Source organism: Salmo trutta, chromosome 23 (assembly GCF_901001165.1).
Source record: "Salmo trutta chromosome 23, fSalTru1.1, whole genome shotgun sequence".
In the NCBI taxonomy this organism is placed as follows: domain Eukaryota; kingdom Metazoa; phylum Chordata; class Actinopteri; order Salmoniformes; family Salmonidae; genus Salmo; species Salmo trutta.
This window is the reverse complement of record NC_042979.1, coordinates 15383882-15411457: the sequence shown is the minus strand read 5'-3', so window position 1 is coordinate 15411457 and position 27576 is coordinate 15383882. Positions and strand designations below refer to the sequence as shown.

General features: G+C 42.3%; 1 protein-coding gene across 1 annotated transcript in view; it reads left to right on the top strand.

Annotated features, from left to right (window-relative positions):
- unc13bb (unc-13 homolog Bb (C. elegans)) overlaps positions 1-27576 on the top strand; it is a 106569-nt gene that overhangs the window by 5782 nt on the left and 73211 nt on the right. The window contains exon 2 of the mRNA XM_029709224.1: positions 717-746. Within this exon, the coding sequence (XP_029565084.1) occupies positions 717-746 (30 nt within the window). The remainder of the gene's footprint in view (positions 1-716; positions 747-27576) is intronic.

Below are 27576 nucleotides of genomic sequence, written 5' to 3'. Positions count from 1 at the left end.
ATTTTAACTCATTTTTATGATGTTCAATGGTGTATTGAAACATTGTTTCTTTAGTTTTAATGTTTTCAGCCTTGCTGTTCTCCATCGGAATAACAAATCAGTTTTTATGAAAGTATCCCACATCTTTAGGGTTTAAACTTTAGGGTTTAGATACATTTTTTGGTGAGTATTTAGTGATTGTCTAAAATGTGAGAGGCTGGTGTTTTCTGCTGCTAGGTTGAGGTTGAGAGGATATTGTAATGCTGATGCTCACTCATACAGACATCACCTGGATGGCCACGTCTCACCCTCAACAGGTTCCTACTCAACGCTTCATCAAGACGTGCTCCATCTGTTGGTCTGCATACATTATTCATGAATTTCAGGCCTCACCTACACATGTCATGTGCTCTTTTTTTCCCCTGTGGTTGTGGCTGATTGGTGTTTGTGTGACTGGTTCCTGGTCCCTGATTCACCAATTGGTATGCACTGCTGGGTTACACTCAGCATGATGGATCTGACTGCAGCCTCTCAGGGGATGCCGTTGAGGAGACATGAAGTGACCACGGGATCATAGTCATTGTACACAATGTAGTCTACAGCAATTTGTTTCTGATAAAGCTGTGTGATATCCCTGAAGTAAGCCATGAGCAGGGATACTGACTTGCTGTCTCTTTTAAAAATAAATAAAAAACACATCTTTGATGTTTAATGGTTATTTTATGTTTCTTTTTCAGTAAAGAAAGCCAAGCTACATGGATCACCGGGTAAGTCCTTAAACTCTTTCTTTTATTTTAGTGTTATGTCTTTGAATGTTGTCCCGAACTAGAAACTTGTGGGTGTGTCATAAATATTTTAGCTATTTTGACAGTGGGAATTATGGGCACAACACCTGGCATTAGCGTGATACACGCAACAAATACGTTTTATAGGTCTGACGAGGTTTGACCACTCACTGGCCAATGAAAGCATCGGAGCTGGTTTTTTTGAGGTTGTAATAAACAGAGTGGTGTCTGTTTTCTACCTACAAATATAGCTGTCTTTTGAACGGTTTAAGCTACCAAATATTATGACCCCATGACTGAAAGATAAGACTCGCAGGAACACGTATTGCCTGATGATCTTCTGAATTTCCCAATATCTTTTTGATGCATTTGTCACTGCAAACCATACATCCTTATGATTGAAGTACTGTCAAAAGTACTGTCAGACTGATTTGGCACCGGTGCACGTTTTTAAGGACACACCTCAGATATTGCCATCCCTCCCACCTCAGCGCAAGCGAGCACATAAAACAGGTAAATTACCAATCCTGCTGCAAGGGTTGGAAAATAGCAGAGCACCGGCTTTAACAAGTAGAAACTGCCAACAAGTGTGTGTTTGACAATTGTCAGCCTAAAAATAGAGGTGTTACCGAGGTATTTGGAAATGGCCACGGGATGATTTTCAATACTGTCAATGCCGTTGAAACTTCAAATAAATTGTTTTCATTACATTAGAATATTTGTAGTTACTTATTAAGTAAATACCTGCAGTGAACTTGTGCGATCGTTGGAGATAAAGCAGGTTGCGTTTTTCATTTCACCTGTCACATTATTTTACATTATGAAGCTTACCGGTAGTCTCCAGTCTAGGGCTGTCCTGACAAAAAAAATCTTGGTCAAATCGATTGGTCTAAATTTTTAAACATGTATTTTTCCATATATAGACACACCCTATGTGTTTTTAATAAAATCAACTATATGCATTGAGCTTGTCTGATGCTTAAAGCTTACGGTTTGATGAAATAAGACAAATGCCTCACGAGGGCGCCAGAGATCTATATAACCAGAAGAAAAAACACTTAACTTGACCCAACTATTCTCCTCCAGCTCCTGCTGGCTTTCGCAGATTCTGCTATTACTCTCCTGAAGTTGCTTGTAATACGCTACACGAGGAGTTGGCAACCTTTCTCATATTGAATGCCAATTTATCTTTTCTACCGATCTGTGTGCCAGTTATGGTTTTCATATGCACATTTTCGTGTGTAACAGTTTCATTTAATTTATAATAACGTCTTCATATCTCAAAATCATTGTCATGTGGTTAATCAAAATTCCATAAAATCTAAATGATGAACCTAAAAAAGTAAATGCCATTGCCAACTATGTAAAAAATAGCCTACATAAAGCCAACAAATAAAAACATTGCAGCCTGCAGGTAGAAAAAATCCTATACAACCTCCCGAGTGGTGCAGTGGTCTAAGGCACTGCATCGCAGTGCTAGCTGTGCCACTAGAGATTCTCGGTTAGAGTCCAGGCTCTGTCGCAGCCGGCCACGCCCGGGAGACCCATGGGGCGGTGCACAATTGGCCCAGCGTCGTCCGGGTTAGGGGAGGGTTTGGCCGGCAGGGATGTCCTTGTCCCATTGTGCACTAGAGACTTCTGTGGCGGGCCGGGTGCAGTGCACGCTGACACGGTCACTAGGTGTACAGTGTTTCCTCCGACACATTGGTGCAGCTGGCTTCCGGGTTAAGTGGGCATTTTGTCAAGAAGCAGTGCGGCTTGGTTAGGTTTTGTTTCGGAGGACGCACAGCTCTCGACCTTTGCCTTTCCTGAGTCCGTACGGGAGTTGCAGCGATGAGACAAGACTGTAACTACCAATTGGATACCACAAAATTGGGAAGAAAAAGGGATAAAACATTTTTTGCCAACACCTTTCTGCAACGAACTTGAAACTTTGTATCAACTATTAAGATGGGTACAGTCATGACGTTTATGCTAGCGAACTTGCAACATTGTATAAAATATTCTGGGCACTCAGTTTCCTGCGCCAGTGAGCTCGGGACAGACACAGCTCTAGGCTATTTGTGCAAGGGATAAGAAGCAGTGCTTGACTTGGGCAGGAGCCAACCGGAGCTGAGGACCAGCACCTCAAATTTTCTACTGCTTGAGCTCCTGTTCCTCTTATAGAATATTAGCTCAAAAGTATTGTGGATCTCCTGCACCTAAATATAAACAGTACCAGCACCCAAAATGAGTACCGAAACCTATTTCAGTTCTGGAAGACTGTGATAACGCTCTTGGTAGCCGATGTGAGCAAGACCTTTAAACAGGTCAACATTCACAAAGCCACAGGGCCAGATGGATTACCAGGACATGTACTCAAAGCATGCTCTGACCAACTGGCAAGTGTCTTCACTGACATTTTCAACCTCTCCCTGACTGAGTCTGTAATACCTACATGTTTCAAGCAGACCACCATAGTCCCTGTGCCCAAGGAAGCGAAGGTAACCTGCCTAAATGATTACCGCCCCGTGGCACTCACGTCGGTAGCCATGAAATGCTTTGAAAGACTGGTCATGGCTCACGTCAACAGCATCTCCCAGATACCCTAGACCCACTCCAATTCGAATACTGCCCCAACAGATCCACAGATGCCGCAATCTCAATTGCACTACACACTGCCCTTTCCCACCTGGACAAAAGGAACACCTATGTGAGAATGCTGTTCATTGACTACAGCTCAGCATTCAACACCATAGTGCCCACGAAGCTCATCACTAAGCTAAGGACCCTGGGACTTAACACCTCCCTCTGCAACTGGATCCTGGACTTCCTGACGGGCCGCCCCCAGGTGGTAAGGGTAGGTAACAACACGTCTGCCGCGCTGATCCGCAACACTGGGGCCCCTCGGGTGTGTACTTAGTCCCCTCCTGTAATCCCTGTTCACCCACGACTGCGTGGCCAAACATGACACCGACACCATTAAGTTTGCTGATGACACAACAGTGGTAGGCCTTGATCACTGACAACGATGAGAGCCTATAGGGAGGAGGTCAGAGAACTGGCCGTGTGGCACCAGGACAACAACCTCTAACTCCGTGTGAGCAAGACAAAGGAGTTGATTGTGGACTACAGGAAAAGGCGGGCTGAACAGGCCCCCATTTAACATCAACGGGGCTGTAGTGGAGCGGGTCGGGAGTTTCAAGTTCCTTGGTGTCCACATCACCAACAAACTATTATGGTCCAAACATACCAAGACAGTTGTCAAGATGGCACGACAAAACCTATTCCTAGACTGAAAAGATTTGGCATGGGTCCTCAGATCCTCAAAAGGTTCTACCGCTGCACCATCGAGAGCATCCTGACCGGTTGCATCACCGCCTGGTATGGGAACTGCTTGGCATCTGACCGTAAGGCACTAAAGAGGGTAGTGAGTACAGCCCATTACATCACTGGGGCCAAGCTTCAAGCAATCCAGGACCTATATAATAGGCGGTGTCAGAGGAAAGCCCATAACCTTGTCAGAGACTCCAGTCACCCTAGTCGTAGACTGTTTTCTCTGCTGCCGCACGGCAAGCGGTGCCAGGGCATCAAGTCTAGGACCAAAAGGCTCCTTGGCAGCTTCTACCCCCAAGCCATAAGACTGCTGAACAATTAATCAAATGACTCCCCCCTCTCCTTTGTTTTGTACACTGCTGCTACTTGCTGTTTGTTATCTATGCATAGTCACTTCACCCCTACCTACATACCAACAAATTACCTAATCTGTACCCCGCACATTGACTCTGTACCGGTACCCCCTGTGTATATAGCCTCGTTATTGTGTTCTTTTTTTTTCTTTTTCAAGTTTATTTGGTAAATATTTTCTTAACCTACAGTACAAGAAGAGTTAACGGCTGGTAAGTAAACATTTCACGGTAAGGTCTACACTTGATGTATTCGGCGCATGTGACAAAGTTTGATTGGATTTTGATAAGAAGTAGTCAGGTAGGCCTATTTTATTAGGTTTCTACTGGATGAGAGCATGACATTTTTCCCCTTTCACGCTGAGTGGTTATCGAAAGGGAGAGAGCTGGAAAGATTTTTCAAATACATCAAGGAACTATTGTAATTCTCAATGGATGTAAAAAACATACTTTGTTTGCTTGCTGTTTGAAGCGAAGAAAGCATTACTTTGAGAAGCTCCATAGGTCATTAGTGGTGGTGCGTTAAGCCAATCAGAAAGACTATCAGATCCCCAAATGGGCACATTTTATATGCCAACATTTGCACCTATTGGCCTACTTCTATGTGTGTGCGTCCCTTACTCAACATTGACAGGAGCGCTCCAAACAAAAGACAATGACTAAATTGACAACTCGTAAATGGAATGAAATAAACCAAAACTTGTTTCTCACAAGTGTAGCATTGTTTGCTGAGTGCACAAACAATGTTTCCACTCCTACATTGAGAACGGGAAGATTGGAATAATAATATTGAATGCATTAACAGAAATACCATAACCAAAGAAACAAACATTGTAGATTTTAAAGTTCATTCCTATAATTTCTGATGTACTACTGGTTATATATGTAATAGGGAATTGATATACACTAACGATCAAATGCGAACAATTCACACAATTAAGTAACAATGAATGTGCACAAATTGGCTAGAGAGCGCATTCTGGAGAGAGAAGTACATTGTGCATCTGGGTGCATGGTCAATCTGATGTCTGCATTGGTCATGCAGCATTTACGGTCATACAGGCTCAGCAGAAGTCAGGGCATTCATACTTCTTGTGATTCATGGAGCAGTGCAGTTCTTGTCAAGGAAGTGAGTTTTTGTTTATACAGGATTTACCGCCTCCACCTAGCGTCAACCAATCATGTCAATGCGGAGCTATATAGAGTCCTCTGCATTGTTACAACATTTGGGAGGTGCATGGCGATGCGGTACAGAGCTGGATTTGGCCTCTGCATGCCTCTGGAGGCTCCGCGATTGCGTCACACCCTGCATATGGTGCTTCCGACCACATTTTCGGATCAAGCATAAATTGGCTTTTAGTCTAGGTCTCCGCAATGGATTAGTTCATTGAGACGGGGGCAAATATATATTTGTTTGTTTTTTAGTCAAGCAGTAACAAACACTCTTGGTCAACCAACAGCCTAACGACCAAACAATCGACCGGTCGACTAATGGTCTAGGGCTGTCCTAAGTCACGTTTGTTTACAAACACACAACGACAAGAGACCAGAGCCTTGTGAGTCACTCACTGTGGGGCAGCACGCACCAGGTGATCTAGTTACAGTATGGAATTCACAAAATGATAGATATCTTATAATTCTCACCTTAACTGTCTAAAATGTGCTAAATGTTGTGCATTTGGTTTGCTAACTTAGTAGCTAGTTATATAGTCTTGCAAAATGAAACTTATCTTGGTAACAGCAGAGAATCCCTTCCTGGATCAAGAGCCTTCCTTGCTGTCTATTTGTTTTGTGTGCAGCAAACTGTGAGTAGAATGTTTGAGTTGCTTGCATAACTTTATGAGCTGGGATGACTGTCCTGCAAATAGCTTGCATTTTGCTATGAGATTTGACATGTACTTGTTAGCATTGCTAACCTTCAGATTACAGAGGCTCAGTGGGGTTTGCCCCTTGTGTTCAGTGCCGGTGTTACTGAATATCCCAGGATGGCACAAGGTCTGTTTGACAGTCAGAAAACTGCCTAAATCTAACGTGCACAGACCTTTTGTGGGGGCGTCCCAAAAAAGGTTTCCCACAACCGCGGTCACAGATTCGTTCAGCAATTAATACAAGTGGTGAAATCAGCACCATCGGATAAGTAAAGTATTTTGCAAAACTATTTTGATCTAGAATAAATTCTCAATTGATTGACAATAACTCCAGTCAAAATAGAAGATAGTAATAAATATTATAGCCTAACATTACTATATCCAACTCCATTTATTGCCACTAATATGTATCCCGGTGGTTTTCAAACTTTGACCGCTACCCCCCCCCAAAAAATTGGTACAAAACTTGTGACCCGTACATGTGCACATTCGGAAAGTATTCAGACCCCTTCAATTTTTCCACATTTTGTTACGTTATAGCCTTATTCTAAAATTGATTAAATAAAAAAAAAATACTTGTCAATCTACACACACTACCCCATAATGACAAAGCAAAACTGTTGGAATTGTATTTTTAAAAAAAAACTGTATTCAGACCCTTTGCTATGAGTCTCAAAGTTGAGTTCAGGTGTATCCTGTTTCCATTGATCATCCTTGATGTTTCTACAACTTGATTGGGGTCCACCTGTGGTAAATTCAATTGATTGGACATGATTTGGGAAGGCACACACCTGTCTATATATGGTCCCACAGTTGACAGTGCATGTCAGAGCAAAAACTAAGCCATGAGGTCGAAGGAATTGTCCGTAGAGCTCTGAGACAGGATTGTGTGGAGGCACAGATCTGGGGGAAGGGTAACACAAAAATGTCTGCAGCGTTGTGAAGGTCCCCAAGAACACTTTGGCCTCCATCATTCTTAAATGGAAGAAGTTTGGGACCACCAAGACTCTTCTTAGAGCTGACCTCCTGGCCAAACTGAGCAGTGGGGGAGGAGGGCCTTGGTCAGGGAGGTGACCAAGAACCGATGGTCACTCTGACAGAGCTCCAGAGTTCCTCTGTGGAGATGGTAGAACCTTCCAGAAGGACAACCATCTCTGCAGTACTCCACCAATCAGGCCTTTATGGTATGGTGGCCAGACGGAAGCCACTCCTCAGTAAAAGGCACACGACAGCCCGCTTGGAGTTTGCCAAAAGGCACCTAGACACTCTCAGACCATGAGAAACAAGATTCTCTGGTCTGATGAAACAAAGATTGAACTCTTTGGCCTGAATACCAAGCATCACATCTGGAGGAAACCTGGCACCATCCCTACGGTGAAACATGGTGGCAGCATCATGCTGTTGGGATGTTTTTCAGAGGCAGGGACTGGGAAACGAGCCAGGATTGAGGGAAAGATGAATGGAGAAAAGTACGGAGAGATCCTTGATGAAAACCTGCTCCAGAGCGCTCAGCACCTCAGACTGGGGTGAAGGTTCACCTTCCAACAGGACAACGACCCTAAGTACACAGCCAGGACAACGCAGGAGTGGCTTTGTGGAAGTCCCTGAGTGGCCCAGCCAGAACCCGGACTTGAACCTGATCGAACATCTCTGGAGAGACCTGATAATAGCTGTGCAGCGACGCTCCTCATCCAACCTGGCAGAGCTTGAGAGGATTTGCAGAGAACAATGGTAGGAGATATTTCCCAAATACTGGTGGACCAAGCTTGTAGCGTCATACCCAAGACGACTCGAGGCTGTAATCGCTGCCAAAGGTGCTTCAACAAAGTACTGAGTAAAGGGTCTTTATACTTACGTAAATGTCATATTTCTATTTATTTTTAATACATTTGCCAAAATTTCTAAACCTGTTTTTGCTTTGTCCTTATGGGGTATTGTGTGTGTGTGTGTGTGTGTGTGTGTGTGTCTGTACATTGAAGGGAAAACATTTATTTAATACATTTTATTATAAGGCTATAACGTATCAATGTGGAAAAAGTCAAGGGGTAAATATTTCCAAGTGCACTGTACATGCAAGTGTGCACACGCTCACAATTGCTGTACAAATCTAGCCTGTCATTACAGCCATAAACGTTGATGCATTTTCAAAATGCAAGATCGGCTACAGAAATAAACTGTTTTACAACTGCATTTGGAGCAGAAATTCATTCATGTTTGCAGCCAATATCAACTAGGGATATATCATGTAGCTTTTTTGGAGTCCAGGGCAGCGAAAATCATATACCCTACATTAGTGGATGTTGCAGGATTGGATGGAAAGCATGTTCTGTCTGCACTGCACCATCACTTTGGAGGGCAGCCTGCCTGCAGAGTGCTCGTTGCCAGCCGGGAAGCCTTGTTCTTCCTTGTCGTAAATACATTTGCAGAATATGTTATGTCTTCATCCCATAATATTGAAGGCAGTGCGATGTTACAGCTGCTTATATTTAGACATGTAGCTACTCAAACTAGGCCTATATAGAAAATGATCAATCAGATCGCCAGGTTGCCTATTATTGTTTTGGCAAAGATGCCTCCGAAGTATGTTTGGTCATTGGTCAATATCAAGACGTGCAACTATTGGTTCTAAAGCGTAGATGAGAATTTAACCACGACTTGTGGGTTCCTAACAACAACGACGACAAAGTTATACAAAATAAATTAATATTTTGGGGGAAATTCTACCACCACTGAAAGGGGCACTTTGGAGGGACAAAGGGTAAAGTGCTCTGCACAGGTAGAGCCCTATCTGTGCACGTGTCTGCCTATATGTGTAAACCTTAAAGCCTTCATAGCAGCTAGTCACTTGCACCCATTTATCTTGTAGGTCAAACAGTTAAATGTGTCAGGGCAGTGATTGGTTGATTGTATATTGCATAATCTCATGGAGCTGTGTGTCCCTACTTCCTGCCTAGCTCTAGCCCATGTGCTGCAGGTTAGCTGCTCAGATAAGTGTTGGCTAAGTCCAAATCCCCACGCCCTCCACCTAGGCAAATCCTTCCACTGTTTGCCTTCACACCTATCCCATAAGCCCCATGAGCGTGTTCCTGGCTAGCAGTAGCTGCAGCAGTGCAGTGAGTCACTGCTGATCTTACCATGGGATCTCCCAGTGTGGTGTAACTCACACCTCAGGTCCTTGACTAACCCTTGTCTTGGTTAATGATCACTGATTCCCCAGACTTTATCTCTTAGATTTGTTTGATTCTTGTCTTAAAACAGTTTAACTTCGTACTTTTTCTGGGATGTGTTGTATAGTCCTAGGTAAACAGCCTATGTCCTAGGAGGTAAGAGAGCAGTATCCCTCTGGCCCCTCCTCCACTTGTGACATCAGCTCAGCCGCAGAGCAAACACTCCACTCCACTTCTCTGCTCAGAACAGAAGACATAAATTCTGTTCAGTCTCCTCCATTGTGCTGTGGGCTACATGTAAACATTCACCTCACAGACAAGGACAGGACCAGTTTGCCGGCTGTTTTTGTCTTTTGTCTGTTTATTCAGTTCTATTGAGCCTGTAATCATGGCTTGATTTGTAAGCTCTGGTCTGTGAGAAGTTCTGTGACTTGACTGAGGTGATAGAGGTTAGTTGCAGAATAAACATGGACACGCATATGCAGGCACACACAGACACACACACATTCACGCGTGCCCAACCCTTTTAATGTTTTGGTCTCTGGTCAAGTGCTTTTACCTAACATTAAGATTGACCTTGAATTGGCCTGGGATTTTTGTGAGGGCTTGCATCATGCTGCTTCCATATTACCTTGAAACCTTGAAACCGGCCAATGGTTTGATGGGTGATTCTTTTGTTTTCCGCTCTAGCAGAGTTCTGGTACTCAGAATGAAGACTTGATACGAGGCTGCGTGGTTGATTTGAAGGTTTCCTGGAAGTATCAACAGGGTTATATAGTCCTAGAACTGGACAGAATGTGGCTGTGTTTTATGGTGGTCACTGTGGGCAGGGGAAAGAGGATGGTGTAGCTATACTGCACGGTACAGTACGTATCTTCTGAGGCAGTGTTTGGTTGAGCTCAATGTTTTGACTACTCCGTGTTAGGATTACTTTTCAATTGCAGATTAATCCAGCTGGTCATGCTTGACATGAATTGTTGTAGTTGCCCAGAATACAAATATACTGTAGCTACTAGCAAATACTTGCCCACCACATACATTTGTACTGTAAGCTATTCATAAAACACAACTACCTCAGGTGCTTCTTGTGACAGAGGAATATGTCTCCTAACCCATACAACATTGATGAGAGGTCTTAATTTTAAATGTCAGCCTTTCCAACCACACGTGTTTTTCTGACTAATTTATTGAAAAACTCAGCATGCGTTAATAATGAATGAAGACACTTGACTAAGGCATGTGGAGTGAGTTGGAGCGACAGACAGAGGGGCTCGGTGAGCTCCCTAAGAATGGCTTCGTAACCTGTGCTGATCATTACATGATCTTCGCTGATCAGTCTCCACACTCTGATCGTAGACCGTCAGCAATCATTTCCTGCTCGAAGCTGGACTGTCTATGCTTCTTGATGCTGGATCAAATTGCATTTGTCACATGTTTCATAAACAACCGGTGTAGACTAACAATGAAATGCTTATGGGTTCTTCCCAACAATGCAGCACGAGAGAGAAAAAAAGAGATGGGTAATAATAAATACACTGAGTAGCGGTTACTTGGCTATATACACAGGGTACCAGTACCTAGTCGATGTACAGGGGAACGAGGTAATTAAGGTAGATACAGTTGAAGTCGGAAGTTTACATACACCTTAGCCAAGTACATTTAAACTCAGTTCTTCACAATTCCTGACATTTTATCCGAGTAAAAGTTCCCTGTCTTAGGTCAGTTAGGATCACCACTTTATTTTAAGAATGTCAGAATAATAGTAGAGAATTATTTATTACAGCTTTTATTTCTTTCATCACATTCCCAGTGGCTCAGAAGTTTACATGCACTCAATTAGTATTTGGTAGCATTGCCTTTTAAATTGTTTAACTTGGTTCAAATGTTTTGGGTAGCTTCCCACAATAAGTTGGGTGAATTTTGGCCATTCCTCCTGACAGAGCTGGTGTAACTGAGTCAGGTTTGTATGCCTCCTTGCTCACACATGCTTTTTCAGTTCTGCCCACAAATGTTCTATAGGGTTGAGGTCAAGGCATTGTGATGGCCACTCCAATACCTTGACTTTGTTGTCCTTAAGCCATTTTGCTATAACTTTGGAAGTATGCTTGTGGTCATTGTCCATTTGAAGACCCATTTGTGACCAAGCTTTAACTTCCTGACTGATATCTTGAGATATTGCTTCAATATATCCACATAATTTTCCTTCCTCATGATGCCATGTATTTTGTGAAGTGCACCAGTCCCACCTGCAGCAAAGCACCCCCACAGCATGATGCTGCCACCCCCAGTGCTTCACAGTTGGGATGCTGTTCTTCAGCTTGCAAGCATCCCCCTTTTTCCTCCAATCATAAGGATGGCTATTATGGGTAAACAGTTCTGTTTTTGTTTCATCAGACCAGAGGACATTTCTCCAAAAAGTACGATCTTTATCTCCATGTGCAGTTGCAAACCATTGTCTGGCTTTTTTATTGCGGTTTTGGAGCAGTGGCTTCTTCCATGCTGAGCTGCCTTTCAGATTATGTCGATATAGGACTCGTTTTACTGTGGATATAGATACTTTTGTACCTGTTTCCTCCAGCATCTTCACAAGGTACTTTGCTGTTCTGGGATTGATTTGCACTTTTCGCACCAAACTACGTTCATCTGTAGGAGACAGAACGCATCTCCTTCCTGAGCGGTATGACGGCTGCATGGTCCTGTGGTGTTTATACTTGCGTACTGTCATGACGTTGGCCTGTGGGTAAGGTTTATGACCCCCCATAAATACCTTCTCCCTTCCCCTCTCTCTCTGACCCTACTGAAGGACTGGAATAGCCTGTGTTAAATATAGAGAGTCTGGGAACATCAAACATGGGGAAAGGAACCATCTTTTGATAATAAAACCAGTTGGAAATATGCTTGATAACGTAATGAGTATGTATGTCAGTTCATTGTTATCTGAGACATTATGATTGATGACAGGAGGACATAAACTTTACCTGAGAAAGTATACACCCTCTAGTTATCAGAGTCACATGGAATTGTTATGCAATTGAAATGTTTGATATTGAAATTGTTTGTTAGGAGATTAAATGTAATTTTAGCTTCCAAGTGAGAGAATTGGGTTTTCATAAGGAAAGTGCCCTGCCGATCAGTGGCCCAACCCTTTGTAGAGACATGGGGTTATAAACGATGGGGCGCCTCCTTCCTCCCCCTCTCCACTATATAAGTCTTTGACGAAAAGACATTCAGGTGTTCCAGTACGGGAGGACTGCAGCCTCTACGTTATAAGGACAGACACATATCAAGAACAGAACTAAGCCAACCTCGGCGTGAGCTATGGTATGAACTGGTATGAACTTTGAGCTTATTCACTACAGAAGTGATACTTCCTAGCCGTTGAGTTAGCCGCTGCTAACGTGGGCTAGGAAAGGACGGACGACGGATCCAGTCTAACAACCAGACGAAGATACCACCACCATTGACATTCTTCCACTACACAACAGGAAGATCTGTTGGCCAACCACGGCCAGCATCTACGACCAATCTACCGAAGCGCAGCTCAGAGTAAATATTTATTGCATTTTCCTTTTCCAAATGGGCGGTAATTTAGAATGCATAAGATAATGTATTTACGATAGCATAGCTGCTGTTTCTGTGTTCCTAAATCTTCCCGCTCTTTCATTCAAGCCCAACCCCCTTTTCCTTTGTGTAACCAGCCATGATACAGGCTCAGTCCACCAGGACGTTTTCTGTATGACATCATATGAATTCTGTGTATTTGTAATTCTGTGTGATTAGTTAGGTATTTAGTAAATAAATAATTAAACCCAATTTTGTATTGCTGATTCAACTTGTTAGCCAGGGTTCGTGAAGATAACCAAGAATTTATAACTTTCATGATGAGATTGAAAATAAGATAAGATTGACTGCTATCGATGTAAAATATTACTAAGTATTTTAAGAGTTTATTCAGAAGATAACAGCTCTATAAACGTTCTTCTGTGGTGCCCCGACTTTCTAGTTAATTACATTTACATGATTAGCTTAATCAGGTAATATTAATTACAGAGAAATAATTTTATAAATTAGCATGTCATATCACTTAATCCGGCATAGCCAAAGACACCACAGTACTATTGTTTGTACAGATGAACGTGGTACCTTCAGTTTTTGGAAATTGCTCCCAAGGATGAACCAGACTTGTGGAGGTCTTTTTTTTCTGATGTCTTGTCTGATTTCTTTTGATTTTCACATGATGTCAAACAGAGGCACAGAGTTTGAAGGTAGGCCTTGAAATACATCCACAGGTACACCTCCAATTGACTCAAATGATGTCAATTAGCCTATCAGAAGCTTTTAAAGCCATGACATAATTTTCTGGAATTTTCCAAGCTGTTTAAAGGCACAGTCAACTTAGTGTATATAAACTTCTGACCCACTGGAATTGTGATTTAAGTGAAATAATCTCTAAACAATTGTTGGAAAAATTACTTGTCATGCACAAAGTAGATGTCCTAACTGACTTGCCAAAACTATAGTTTTTCAACAAGAAATTTGTGGAGTGGTTGAAAAACAAGTTTTAATGACTCCAACCTAAGTGTATGTAAACTTTCGACTTCAACTGTACATATGTAGTGCCTTCAAAGTATTCATAGCCCTTGATTTTTCCAAATTGTGTTACAACATGAATTGAAAATGTATTAACCTCTATGGGCAAGCGTCCCACCTACTCAACAGCCAGTGTAATCCCGTGGCGCGATATTCAAATACCTTAGAAATGCTATTACTTCAATTTCTCAAACATATGACTATTTTACACCATTTTAAAAACAAGACTCTCGTTAATCTAACCACACTGTCCGATTTCAAAAAGGCTTTACAACGAAAGCAAAACATTAGATTATGTCAGCAGAGTACCCAGACAGAAATAATCAGATACCCATTTTTCAAGCTAGCATATAATGTCACATAAACCCAAACCACAGCTAAATGCAGCACTAACCTTTGATGATCTTCATCAGATGACAATCTTAGGACATTATGTTATACAATACATGCATGTCTGTTCAATCAAGTTCATATTTATATCAAAAACCAGCTTTTTACATTAGCAGGTGACTAGCATGTGACTAGCATTCCCACCGAACACTTCCGGTGAATTTACTAAATTACTCATGATAAACGTTCACAAAAAACATAATTATTTTAAGAATTATAGATACAGAACTCCTTTATGCACTCGCTATGTCCGATTTTAAAATAGCTTTTCGGTGAAAGCACATTTTGCAATATTCTGAGTAGATAGCCCGGCCATCACAGGCTAGCTATTTTGACACCCACCAAGTGTGGTACTCACCAAACTCCGATTTACTATTAGAAAAGTTTGATTACCTTTGCTGTTCTTCGTCAGAATGCACTCCCAGGACTTCTACTTCAATAACAAATGTTGGTTTGGTCCCAAATAATCCATAGTTATATCCAAATAGCGGCGTTTTGTTCGTGCGTTCAAGACACTATCCGAAGGGTGACGTGTTTCGTGACAAAAAAATTCAAAATATTCCATTACCGTACTTCGAAGCATGTCAACCGCTGTTTAAAATCAATTTTTATGCCATTTTTCTCGTAAAAAAGCGATAATATTCCGACCTGGAAACCCTGTTTTAGTTCAAAGACAGAGAAAATAAAAACATGGGGTCGCCTCGAGCACGCGCCTCAGTCTCATTGTACTCTGATCGACCACTATCAAAATGCGCTAATGTTTTTCAGCCAGGGCCTGCAAAGCCACCATTCATCTTTCTGGCGCCTTCTGAGAGCCTATGGGAGCGTTAGAAAATGTCACGTTATGCCAGAGATCCCCTGTTTTGGTTAGAGATGATCAAGAAGGCCATGAAATGGTCACAGAGAGCGCTTCCTGTTTGGAATCTTCTCAGGTTTTGGCCTGCCAAATGAGTTCTGTTATACTCACAGACACCATTCAAACAGTTTTAGAAACTTCAGGGTGTTTTCTATCCAAATCAAACAATTATATGCATATTCTAGTTACTGGGCAGGAGTAGTAACCAGATTAAATCGGGTACGTTTTTTTTTATCCGGCCGTGCAAATACTGCCCCCTATTCCCAACAGGTTAAATAGTTTTTTGTTGTTGTCACTGGCCTACACACGATATCCCCATAATGTCAGTGGAGTTATGTTTTTTGAAATTTTAACAAATGAATACCAAATGAAACGCTGAAATGTCTTGAGTCAATAAGCATTCAATCCCTTTATTATGGCAAGCCTAAGTAAGTTCAGGAGTAAAAATGTGCTTAAGTCACAATACGTTGCATGTGTGCAATTTTTTTTTGACTACCTCATCTGTACCCCACACATACATATTATCTGTAAGGTCCCACAGTCGAGCAGTGATTCAACCATAAAGACCAGGGAGGTTTTCCAATGCCTCGCAAAGAAGGGCACCTATTGCTGGATTGGTCAAAAACAAAAGTGACATTGAATATCCCTTTTGAGCATGGTGAAGTTATTAATTCCACTTTAGATGGTGTATCAATACACCCAGTCACTACAAAGATACTGGCATCCTTCTGCTCAGGGATTTCACCATGAGGTCAATGGTGACTTTAAAACAGTTAGAGGTTAAAACCTCTTACATCTAGATGTTCCGCTAGCGGAACACCTGCTCCAATATCCAATGATGGGCGTGGCGCGAATTACAAATTCCTCAAAAATCAAAAAACATCAAATTTTCAAACATATGACTATTTTACACCATTTTAAAGACAAGACTCTCCTTTATCTAACCACACTGTCCGATTTCAAAAAGGCTTTACAGCGAAAGCAAAACATCAGATTATGTCAGCAGAGTACCCAGCCAGAAATAATCAGACACCCATTTTTCAAGCTAGCATATAATGTCACAAAAAACAAAACCACAGCTAAATGCAGCACTAACCTTTGATCTTCATCAGATGACACGCCTAGGACATTATGTTATACAATACATGCATGTTTTGTTCAATCAAGTCCATATTTATATCAAAAACCAGCTTTTTACATTAGCATGTGACGTTCAGAACTAGCATTCCCACCGAACACTTCCGGTGAATTTACTAAATTACTCACGATAAACGTTCACAAAAAACATAATTATTTTAAGAATTATAGATGCAGAACTCCTTTATGCACTCGAGGTGTCCGATTTTAAAAAAGCTTTTCGGTGAAAGCACATTTTGCAATATTCTGAGTAGATAGCTCGCCATCACAGGCTAGCTAATTTGGCACCCACCAAGTTTGACCCTCACCAAACTCAGATTGACTATAAGAAAAATTGGATTACCTTTGCTGTTCTTCATCAGAATGCACTCCCGGGACTTCTACTTCAATAACAAATGTTGGTTTGGTTCAAAATAATCCATAGTTATATCCAAATAGCGGAGGGTTACGCGCCCGACACGTTTCGTGACAAAAAAATTCTAAATATTCCATTACCGTACTTCGAAGCATGTCAACCGCTGTTTAAAATCAATTTTTATGCGATTTTTCTCGTAAAAAAGCGATAATATTCCGACCGGGAGTCGTTGTTTTCGTTCAAAGACGAAAGAATAAAAACATGGTGTCGCCTCGTACACGCGCCTCCAGTCTCTGTTCTCTGATCGACCGCTATCCAAATGCGCTACTGTTTTTCAGCCAGGGCCTGCAAAGACATCATTCAGCGTTTTGCCGCCTTCTGAGAGCCTATGGGAGCCGTAGGAAGTGTCACATTACAGCAGAGATCCTCAGTTTTCAATAAAGAGAGTGTAGAAGGCCAAGAAATGGTCAGAGAGGGCACTTCCTGTAAGGAATCTTCTCAGGTTTTGGCCTGCCAAATGAGTTCTGTTATACTCAGACACCATTCAAACAGTTTTAGAAACTTTGGAGTGTTTTCTATCCAAAGCTAATTATATGCATATTCTAGTTTCTGGGCAGGAGTAATAATCAGATTAAATCGGGTACGTTTTTTATCCGGCCGTGAAAATACTGCCCCCTATCCATAACAGGTTAATGGTTGTGATAGGAGAGAACTGAGGATGGATCAACAACATGGTAGTTACTCCACAATACTAACCTAAATGACAGCGGGAAAAGAAGGAAAAACATTCATCCTGTTTGCAACAAGGCACATAAGTAATACTGCAACAAATGTGGCATAGCGATACTTTTTTTGTTGTCCTGAATACAAAGTGTTATGGTTGGGACAAATCCAATACAACACGTTGCTGAGTACCGCTCTTCCTATTTTTAAGGATAGTGTTGGCTGCATCATGTTATTGATATGCTTGGGATCGTTAAGGACTGGGGAGTTTTTTTCATGATAAAAAAGAAACGGAATGGACCTAAGCACAGGAAAAATCCTAGATGAAATCCTGGGAAATAATTTTCCTTTCAGCAGGGCAATAACCTAATACACAAGGCCAAATCTACATTGGAGTTTCTTACCAAGGCAGTGAATGTTCCTGAGTGGCCAACTTACAGTTTTGACACAAATCTACTTGAAATTCTATAGCAAGAACTGAAAATGGTTGTCTAGCAATGATAACAACCAATTTGACGGAGCTTGAAGAATTTTGAAAATTTGTAAATTTTGCACAATCCAGGCGTGGAAAGCTCTTAGAGACATACCCAGAAAGACTTACAGCTGTAATCGCTGCCAAAGATGACTCAGGGGTGTGAATATTTATGTAAATGTATCTGTGCATTTCATTTTCAATACATTTGCAAAAAAAAATTTTCACTTTGCCATTATGGGGTGTTGTGTGTAGATTGAATTCAGGCTGTAACACAACAAAACGTGGAGTAAGTCAAGGGGTATGAATACATTCTGAAGGCACTGTTACGAGGAATAAAGTCACTAGGCAACAGGATAGATGATAAACTGTAGCTGCAGCATTATGCGATGAGTCAACATTTTTTTGCAAAAAGAGTCCATGCAGATAGTCCAGGTAGCTATTTAACTAACCACTTAGCAGTCTTTTATGGTTGTTCAAGGTACTGTTGACTCTAGACTTGGTGCATTAGTACTGCTGGCCATGCAATAACAGAAAGAACAGTCTGGCTTGGGTGGCTGGACCCTTTGACCCTTTATTAGGGCCTTCCTCTGACACTGCCTTGTATAGAGGTCCTTGATGGCAGGGAGTTTGGCCCCAGTGATCTACTGTGTCGTACGCTCTACCATTTGTAGCACCTTGCGGTCGGATGCGAAGCAGTTGCCATTCCAAAAGGTGATGCAGCTAGTCAAGATGCTCTCAATGGTGCAGCTGTAGAACTTTTTGAGGATCTGACCAAGTCTTTTAAGTCTCCTTAGGGGGAAGAGGCGTTGCCATGCTCTCTTCATGACTGTGTTGGTGTGTGGACTATCATAGATCCTTTATTGATGTCGACACCGAAGAACTTGAAGCCCTCAACCCACTCCACTACAGCGCAGTCGACGTGAATGGGGGCGTCCTTGGCCCTCCTTTTCCTATAGTCCACAATCATCTCCTTTGTCTTGCTAATGTTAATGGAGAGGTTGTCGTCCTGACTCCACACTGCCAGGTCTCTGACCTCCTCACTATAGGCTGTCTCATCATCGGTGATCAGGCCTATCACCGTCGTGCCGTCAGCAAACTTAATGATGTTGTTGGAGTCATGTCCGGCCAAACAGTCATGGGTGAACAGGGAGTAAAGGAGGGGACTAAGCACGCACCCCTGATGGGCCCGCGTGTTGGGGGTCAGCGTGGCAGATGTGTTGCCTACATATCCACAGATGTGTAGGCACCTGGGGGCAGGCCATCAGGAAGTCCAGGATCCAGTTGCATAGGGAGGTGTTCAGTCCCAGGGACCTTGGGTTAGTGATGAGCATAGAGGGCGCTATAGTGTTGAATGGTAAGCTGTAGTCAATGTACAGCATTCTCACACAGGTGTTCCTCTTGTCCAGGTGGGAAAGGGCAGTGCGGCGTGCAATAGAGATTGTCATCTGTGGAGATGTTGGGGCGGTATGCGAATTGGAGTGGGTCCAGGGTGTTGATATGAGCCATGACCAGCCTTTCAAAGCATTTCATGGCTACAGATATGAGTGCTATGGGGCGATTATCATTTAGACAGGTTACCTTGGCGTTTTGGGCACAGGGACTTTTGTGGTGTACTTGAAGCATGTAGGTATTAGACTGGTAGGTATTACAGACTGGGAGAGGTTGAAAACGTCACTGAAGACCCCTGAACAGTGTTTCCACCAGCGCCGGCTGTCGGCCGACTACAGTGTCATTTTCAGCCGGGTACTTTTTCAATTTCCATTAACTAGGCTACTTTTCAATTCACTAGTCAGAAAAAAGTCTGCCGAGCCATCTACCGCTAAAATGAACAATATGCATCTTCTAGCGATCTATTGATAAGACAGGCGCCTGTCAGTCGCGAAGTGAGTGATGACAGGGAAAGACTGCTCGTTTGACAGTCTGCTGTGGGTCCGACCTCCATACCTGGGTGTGTGTTGTGTGCACAGTGTACTGTGGTTGCAGTCAAATTTCTACACGGTGGGACAGAGCATGAATTTGCACGTCCCATATAATGTGGTAATGATGAATCTAAAATCAGTTAACCTATTGTTTTCTGGCATATTCATTTCCTTTCGCGTGCAGGGTCTGACATTAACGATGGCCTGCCGGGACCAGTGAAAACATGTTGGACCAGTAGATCTCGTCAGTGGCCAGTTACTTTTCATTATAGGATTTGTTTTATTTTTATAAACTTTATTTTCATGCCGATAAACTTTACCTGAAAGTGGGAGTGTTCACTAATGATTCATTATAAGCAAGTGTTTTGCTAACTTAGTCTAAACATTCTACATCTCTTTCCAACTGTGATGCTAGATGCGAGGGGGGTGTAGAGCGCTGTAGGCCGTGGCACTAAAGAAAAATATTTGGACTTTTATACACGCTTTCATTGCTTGCTAGTAAATTAATATATTGTGTTTTTTTGTTTTGTTTTTTAAAGGTTGGATATGTCTGACTTTAATTATCAACAGCAGTTGACAAGGTGGTTCTGGCTCTGAGGCCTATAACCTAATGTGCTAATGTTGTGTCAAATGGACAATGCGCCAATCGTTTCCAACCTGGCATGGTATAATTTGATAGTCTTTTCTTAATTTATAGACCAACACCGATCAGGCCCGGTCCTTGCCGATATGCCGCCCTAGGCGAGACCCAAAACAATTCCGCCCTCCAATCCCCGCAAAGTAGAATACTAGCCTAGGCTTTAGTGTCGGCCCACAATGCACTTTTATGAATGCCCATGTGGTAGCCTACTGTTTGTAAAACAATTTACTGTTAATCCCTGTAATTTAGTTACATTCATTTCTGTTAATGCATGTATCAATTACCGTTATCATTCTCTGAGTGGAAATGTTTGCAGAGTTCATTCATAACCTGCTACACTTGTGAGAAACAGGTTTTGGTTTATTTAATACCACACTCCATATGAGCATGTGTCTGGTTTCTCTGTCCTGTTAATGTTGACAGAGTGTGCACGCACCTGAGGACTCATAGAAGTAGCTGGCATGCTTCTCGCAAATGTCAAATGTAGTAAAGTGTCTAGCTCAGCTTCTCAGTCATTTTTTTTCTTCACTTCACACAGTAAGTCAAGTCTTTTCTCTTTTTTTACATTTTTTTTTTACATCCATTCAAATTGTAATAGTGACGCACAGTATTTGAACAATCTTTACAACGCTCTCCCCCTCGATAATCAGCGTCGCTGATAAATAGGCTATGGACGTGGTGTTTTTGTTTCAATTTTAATGATTGTCAATTTCATCTTCATAGCTATCCCCTTCATACGTTCCTTGTCAATTCATTGTCTTATAACCATGCAGAATTCTTAGTTTTTCATGCAGGAATAAAATATAAAACGTTTATTTTGTAAATGCAGTTCTAAAATGCTGCTTATTGTCCTTTCTGCTCGGCATCAGACTAATGTTGTGCTTTAGTTGCACTTCTATCATCAGACAGCACTCTGACTGATGTGTAGCTACTTTTCTCAGGTACTTTTCTCAGTGTAGCCAGCCTACTTTTCTCTGGTACTTTTTTCAGTGTAGCCAGCCTACTTTTCTCTGGTACTTTTCTCAGTGTAGCCAGCCTACTTTTCTCTGGTAAAATGCAAGATTAACTAAGAAAAACATTAGGAAACGTAGCTTGCTACATTCTTTCTATGATAAACAGAAATATGATGGCCATGCATAGTTTTTTTGAAAAATACCTTGCTTTTTCATTAAACTCATTTAGCCTACTTGTGTGGCTACCAGCCAAATAGCGTTGCACTTCTGTTGTCATCTAATAAATTAAGCTATTTTCTGCCTAATGTGTTGCACTAATGTATTTTCTGTGAAGGAAACTGTAGCTGCACGCCCCTGATCACTCTATTGAATCAAATACCCCGGTATACGGTAAATACTATATACCGTCCAAGACTACTCGTGGCTTTGATTGACGAGTGCTTTTACAGAGGTGTGCACGTGTGAGTTCGCTGATTCTCTCCATGTCCATTCAGAAAGTTATCTTGACCGTCTGAACTCCATCTCTTTTTAATAAAAATCTAATGCACCTGTCATGATTTAATCTTGTAAAAGGCCTATTTTCGGTAGCTTGGGCTACATTTTATTTCTCTCTTTACGGCATCATCTCTTTGAAGAACATATGCCATTGAATGACCACAGCACAGGACTTGTGACGTTATGCAACTATTTCTGGGAAAAGTGGGAGAACACTTCGGACTTAGTTTGAATGTTTTTGTGCGTCGAAATATGATCTGCATTAAAAATGTATATATGCAGAAAAGTCAACGGACAAGGTAGACATCTTTATTTTGACTCCGTTAATATTGTCAGTATGAAAATGCAACAGATCCTCTCCAACCTGCCATTATTTAACTTGTTGGTTTATTAATATTTGGGCCTATAAGTAATAACATGAATAAGATTGAAATGACATGATAATAACAAAGTGTAATGGCTTGTTTCAAATAGCTTTTATTAAGAAGCATATCCATGAAAACAAGTGTACAAACAGAATTTAACCATTGTCAGTGACAGTGTATATTGGCCTGGCCAATTCAATTACCGTAACCTCATATTCCAAGACAGTAACAGCCCTATTTCAGTTTCCCTGTATTACAATCACCGACCACTAGGAGCGCAACCTGGATGAGCATTTTCTTGTATGCTTATTTCCACCAGCGTGCAGGCATGCGTGCGTGCCCCTGCACGTGGGTGTGTGTTATGACAGAGGGTGAGTGTTTCCTCCTAAAGGTAGATGGTATCATTCCGTTGTGCAAGGTGGAAGAGTTCTTTCAGGGAGAGACCGCAATCACTACGTGGCTCTGATCTAATCAAGGCCTCCTCCTTCTCCCCTTACCTTTTACCTAGTATTCATGGGAAGCAGCAAGTGTGGTCCAAGACAAGGCATGGGGCATCTAATTTGTAAGGGGGAGATGGTGAGTGTCTTCAGGGCATGGTTGTAATGTAATGGCTGTTGTTACTGACTGCCTGTCATCCTAAGACTCTAATTAGACCTGTGTCTTCTCACCCCAAAAGCCCTGGGCCTGGTGTCACTGCTAGGGACCTAATAGCTTACAGCTGGTGTCAATATAACTAGTCCTCTGGGGCTAACAACATAACTGCAGGGCTCAAAACTGTGACTAAACATTTGCATTTGCAAGGCTTTGACAAAAAAATGTTTTATTGGTGCTAGGGTGCCAGTAATAATTACTTTTTTCCCTCAACTGTTCAGAGGAGACTGCGTGAATCAGGCCTTCATGGTCGAATTGCTGCAAAGACACCACCACTAAAGGACACCAATAATAATAAGAGATTTGCTTAGTCCAAGAAGCACAAGCAATGGACATTAGACTGGTGGAAATCTGCCCTTTGGTCTGATAAGTCCAAATGTGAGATTCATCTTTTGTTCCAACAGCTGTGTCTTTGTGTGACGCATGGTAGGTGAACGGAGGATCTCCGCCTGTGTGGTTCCCACCGTGAAGCATGGAGGAGGAGGTGTGATGGTGTGTGGGTGCTTTGCTAGTGACACTGTCAGTGATTTATTTAGAATTCAAGGCACACTTAACCAGCATGGCTACCACAGCATTCTGCAGCGGTACGCCATCCCATCTGATTTGCGCTTAGTGGGACTATCATTTGTTTTTCAACAGGACAATGACCCAACACACCACCAGGCTGTGTAAGGGCTATTTGACCAAGGAGAGTGATGGAGTGTTGCATCAGATGACCTGGCCTCCACAATCGTCCAACCTCAACCCAATTGAGATGATTTGGGATGAGTTAGATCGCAGTGAAGGAAAAGCAGCCAACAAGTGCTCAGCATATGTGGGAACTCCTTCAAGACTGTTGGGAAAGCATTCCTATCTTCACAATTATTCTATGTATAAAAGAGTTAAAAAAAAAGAAATACCCTTGAATGAGTAGGTGTCCAAACTTTTGACCGGTATTGTGTGTGTGTGTGTGTATATATATATATATATATATCTCACAGTGCATTCGGAAAGTATTCAGATGCCTTGACTTATTCCACATTTTGTTACATTGCAGCCTTATTCTGAAATTGATTAAATGGTTTTTTCCCCCTTATCTACCCATAATACCCCATAATGACAAGTTGTTGTTTTTTTGTGCCTTTTGGGTAACTCCAAGCGGGCTGTCATGTGCCTTTTACTGAGGAGTGGCTTCCGTCTGGCCACTACCATAAAGGCCTGATTGGTGGAGTACTGCAGAGATGGTTGTCCTTCTGGAAGGTTCTCCCATCTCCACATGGGAACTTTGGAGCTCTGTCAGTGACCATTGGGTTCTTGGTCACCTCCCTGACCAAGGCCTTTCTCCCCCGATTGCTCAGTTTGGCCGGGCGGCCAGCTCTAGGAAGAGTCTTGGTGGTTCCAAACTTCTTCCATTTAAGAATGATGTAGGCCACTGTGTTCTTGGGGACCTTCAACGCTGCAGACATTTTTTGGTACCCTTCCCCAGATCTGTGCCTCACACAATCCTGTCTCGGAGCTCTACGGACAATTCCTTCCATGGCTTGGTTTTTGCGCTGACTTGCACTGTCAAATGTGGGATCTTATATAAACAGGCCTTTCCAAATCATGTCCAATCAATTGAATTTACCACAGGTGGACTCCAATCAAGTTGTAGAAACATCTCAAGGATGATCAATTGAAACATGATACACCTGAGCTCGATTTGAGTCTCATAGCAAAGGGTCTGAATACTTATGTAAATAAGGTATTTGTTATTTTTAATACATTTGCAAATATTTCTCTAAACCTGTGTTCGGTTTGTCATTATTGGGTGTTGTGTGTAGATTGAGGGAAAACAATTTTATCCATTTTAGAATAAGGCTGGAACGTAACAATGTGGGAAAAAGTCAAGGAGTCTGAATACTTCCCGAATGCACTGTATGTGTGTAAATATTAAAAAGTGTATTGTTGTTTCCAGACCTAAAGTGGTCTCCTGATGTGTTTGAAGCATTGTTGTGGACTTAGAACATCCCATTTTTGTAAGTTTTCCCATAAAAAAGTGTGATTTTTGAGAGTGAACCTGAAAAACCTAGGACAACTCGGTAACCTGGAAAATAATACCAGGAAAAAGGTTGAACTGATTTTCATAGGGCCTGTGGAGTGAATCGCTAACAATAACACCCTTTTTGAGATTGCGAAAGGTTGTATTTCTTCCCTCCAAACAATCAATATAAATATATTGTCAAATTGGAATTAATTGTGTTTGGAGGGTAGGTCATTATTGGCTGTAGATTACTTGCTCAGCCCGCTAATTAAGAACATTTGAAATTATTTGCGCATCGTTCGCTTTCTCGGGACATTGTTATTTTCTTTCGGACCAGTAGCTTTCAGTTGGCACTGGCAAATTTACCTGAATGTCAAGCCCTGCTGTTGTTAATTCGCCAGGTTATCTATGTAATGAGTCCTCTGGGGCTAACAGGTGTTATTCCATTAGTGTTAATGCTTTGTTTCCTTCTCTGTAGAATGTGGTCCGTGCGTGGATGACGTTGTTGCCCCATACAGTCTCATTCTGTACCTGTTCTAATGATTTAATCTGAAGTTTTGTTGAGTTTGTGTCCATGGCATAATAAATGTTTGTTTTTGTCATTTTGGAAACCTGTGTAAACCGGTGGAGAGGCATTGGGATGTGACGTAACCAGTCTAAAACTGATCTGGTGACATGTATATTTTCCCAGATCGATAGACTTGTATAAAGGTGCGTGTCTGTCGGAGATCACAGCTCTTCTTGGAAAACAGGTAATTTTCCTGAGTGTTGTGTATAATTGTCTACTGGTTTGTTGGACGACATTCAAATCCATAGTCTGGGCGCTTTGGTGCTGGCTTGTTTGTGTAGCTGTGTTACGGTACCACTACCAGTGTATCTGATAGTTTAGATTACTGTTTCTAATCCAGGCCCCTCCCCTCTGCCCCAGGCTGTGGGTCAAGCAGAACCAACAGCACTATGGGAGGGCGGGGTGGGTGGTGGGGCTGGTAGCTGGCAGAGTGCGTCAACAGGCACGTGTCGGGCCCGCCCGCTCTCGCAAACTGGCGCAGGAAATGAAAAGTGGTGGTTATGTCACACGGGCTCTCTAATCTCCCCTGGGCAGGCGCTGCTGCAAACCGCTGCTGGCTCCTTTTTGGGAGAAACCAACCAACAACGTTATGTTATGTTGAGGCTGAGCACTGGCTGTTTAAAGCTGTACGCTACAGCCAGGACCACTGGGATGGGCTCATCCCGATCTACCCTCCTCCTTTCATCCCTCTCTCCATGTCAGTGCTGCTGGAGGGATAGAGGGAGTTACCACTGCAACGTCAGACAGAAGGGCCAGCCGACGTCTGGTTACATATCCTCCTACCACTAAAGTGGAATATGTTTCATGTTGTAGCCTTCATATATTTCAATAACAATCAAGATGGAGATCGTTTTCTCTACCTATTATTTAAATTTGATACAGAACATAATATACTGTACTATACACTGAGTGTATACAACATTAGGAACACCATCCTAATATTGAGTTGCACCCGTAAAGTTCTTTGGGCATGAACTACAAGGTGTCAAGTGTTCCACAGGGATGCTGGCCCATGTTGACTCCAATACTTCCCACAGTTGTGTCAAGTTGGTTGGATGTCCTTTGGGTGGTGGGCCATTCATGATACACAAGGGAGACTGTTGAGCGTGTAAAAACCCAGCAGCGTTGCAGTTCTTGACACACTCAAACCCCGTTCAAAGGCACTTAAATATTTTGTGTTGCCCATTCACCTTCTGAATGGTACACATACACAACCCATGTCTCAAGGCTTAAACCTCTTTCACCTGTCTCCTCCCCTTCATCTACACTGAAGTTGATTTAACAGGTTCCTAATGTTTTCTACAGTCAGTGTATAATATCCTACAGTAAATATGAAATAGTTTGCCAATCATTGCTTTATTAAATGGAACTACCTGCTTCAGTGCTGCCTTTTTCAATATGTTTATGAATCAATGGTATTTTAACCTTGGTCTTTAACTTGATAGTATGATTGATGGTGACCTTTTCTGCTGTAGAAGCGGGTCACAAGTATAACGACTTTCTCTGCATCGCGTAGGCCTTATGTACTGGCTTGTTTCAGTATCAGAGGTGAAGTGGTGATCATGCCCAGAGCTATGTTCGGGAGGCTGCTCTGCAGTGAGGGAATCCAATCTGCCTGGGGAGAGAATGGCTCGGCTATATTTTGCTGCCTTCCTGGCGGTGTCCGACTCTGTAGTGAGATTAGCAGGGTCAGTGCATGGGGCTGTGTGCAGGGCATGGGGGGGGAAGGGGAAACAGACTTATCTCCTTGGACTCTCACTAATGACAGTTGGCGAGTGAAGCTGCAGGCCAAGCTAGCTTTACTGCTACTGTACAGGCCCCAAGTCTGATCTATGGTCAATCATGTTACTATCCATGTCGCATCCCATCATGGCCACGTCTGCCACCATGTTTTTTTTTCTTTCTGACCTGCATACAGAAGTTGTATGATTCTTGTCTGGCAAATCATTTGATGTCCTGCAGATTACTGCCTATGTCATATAAAGACAAAGTA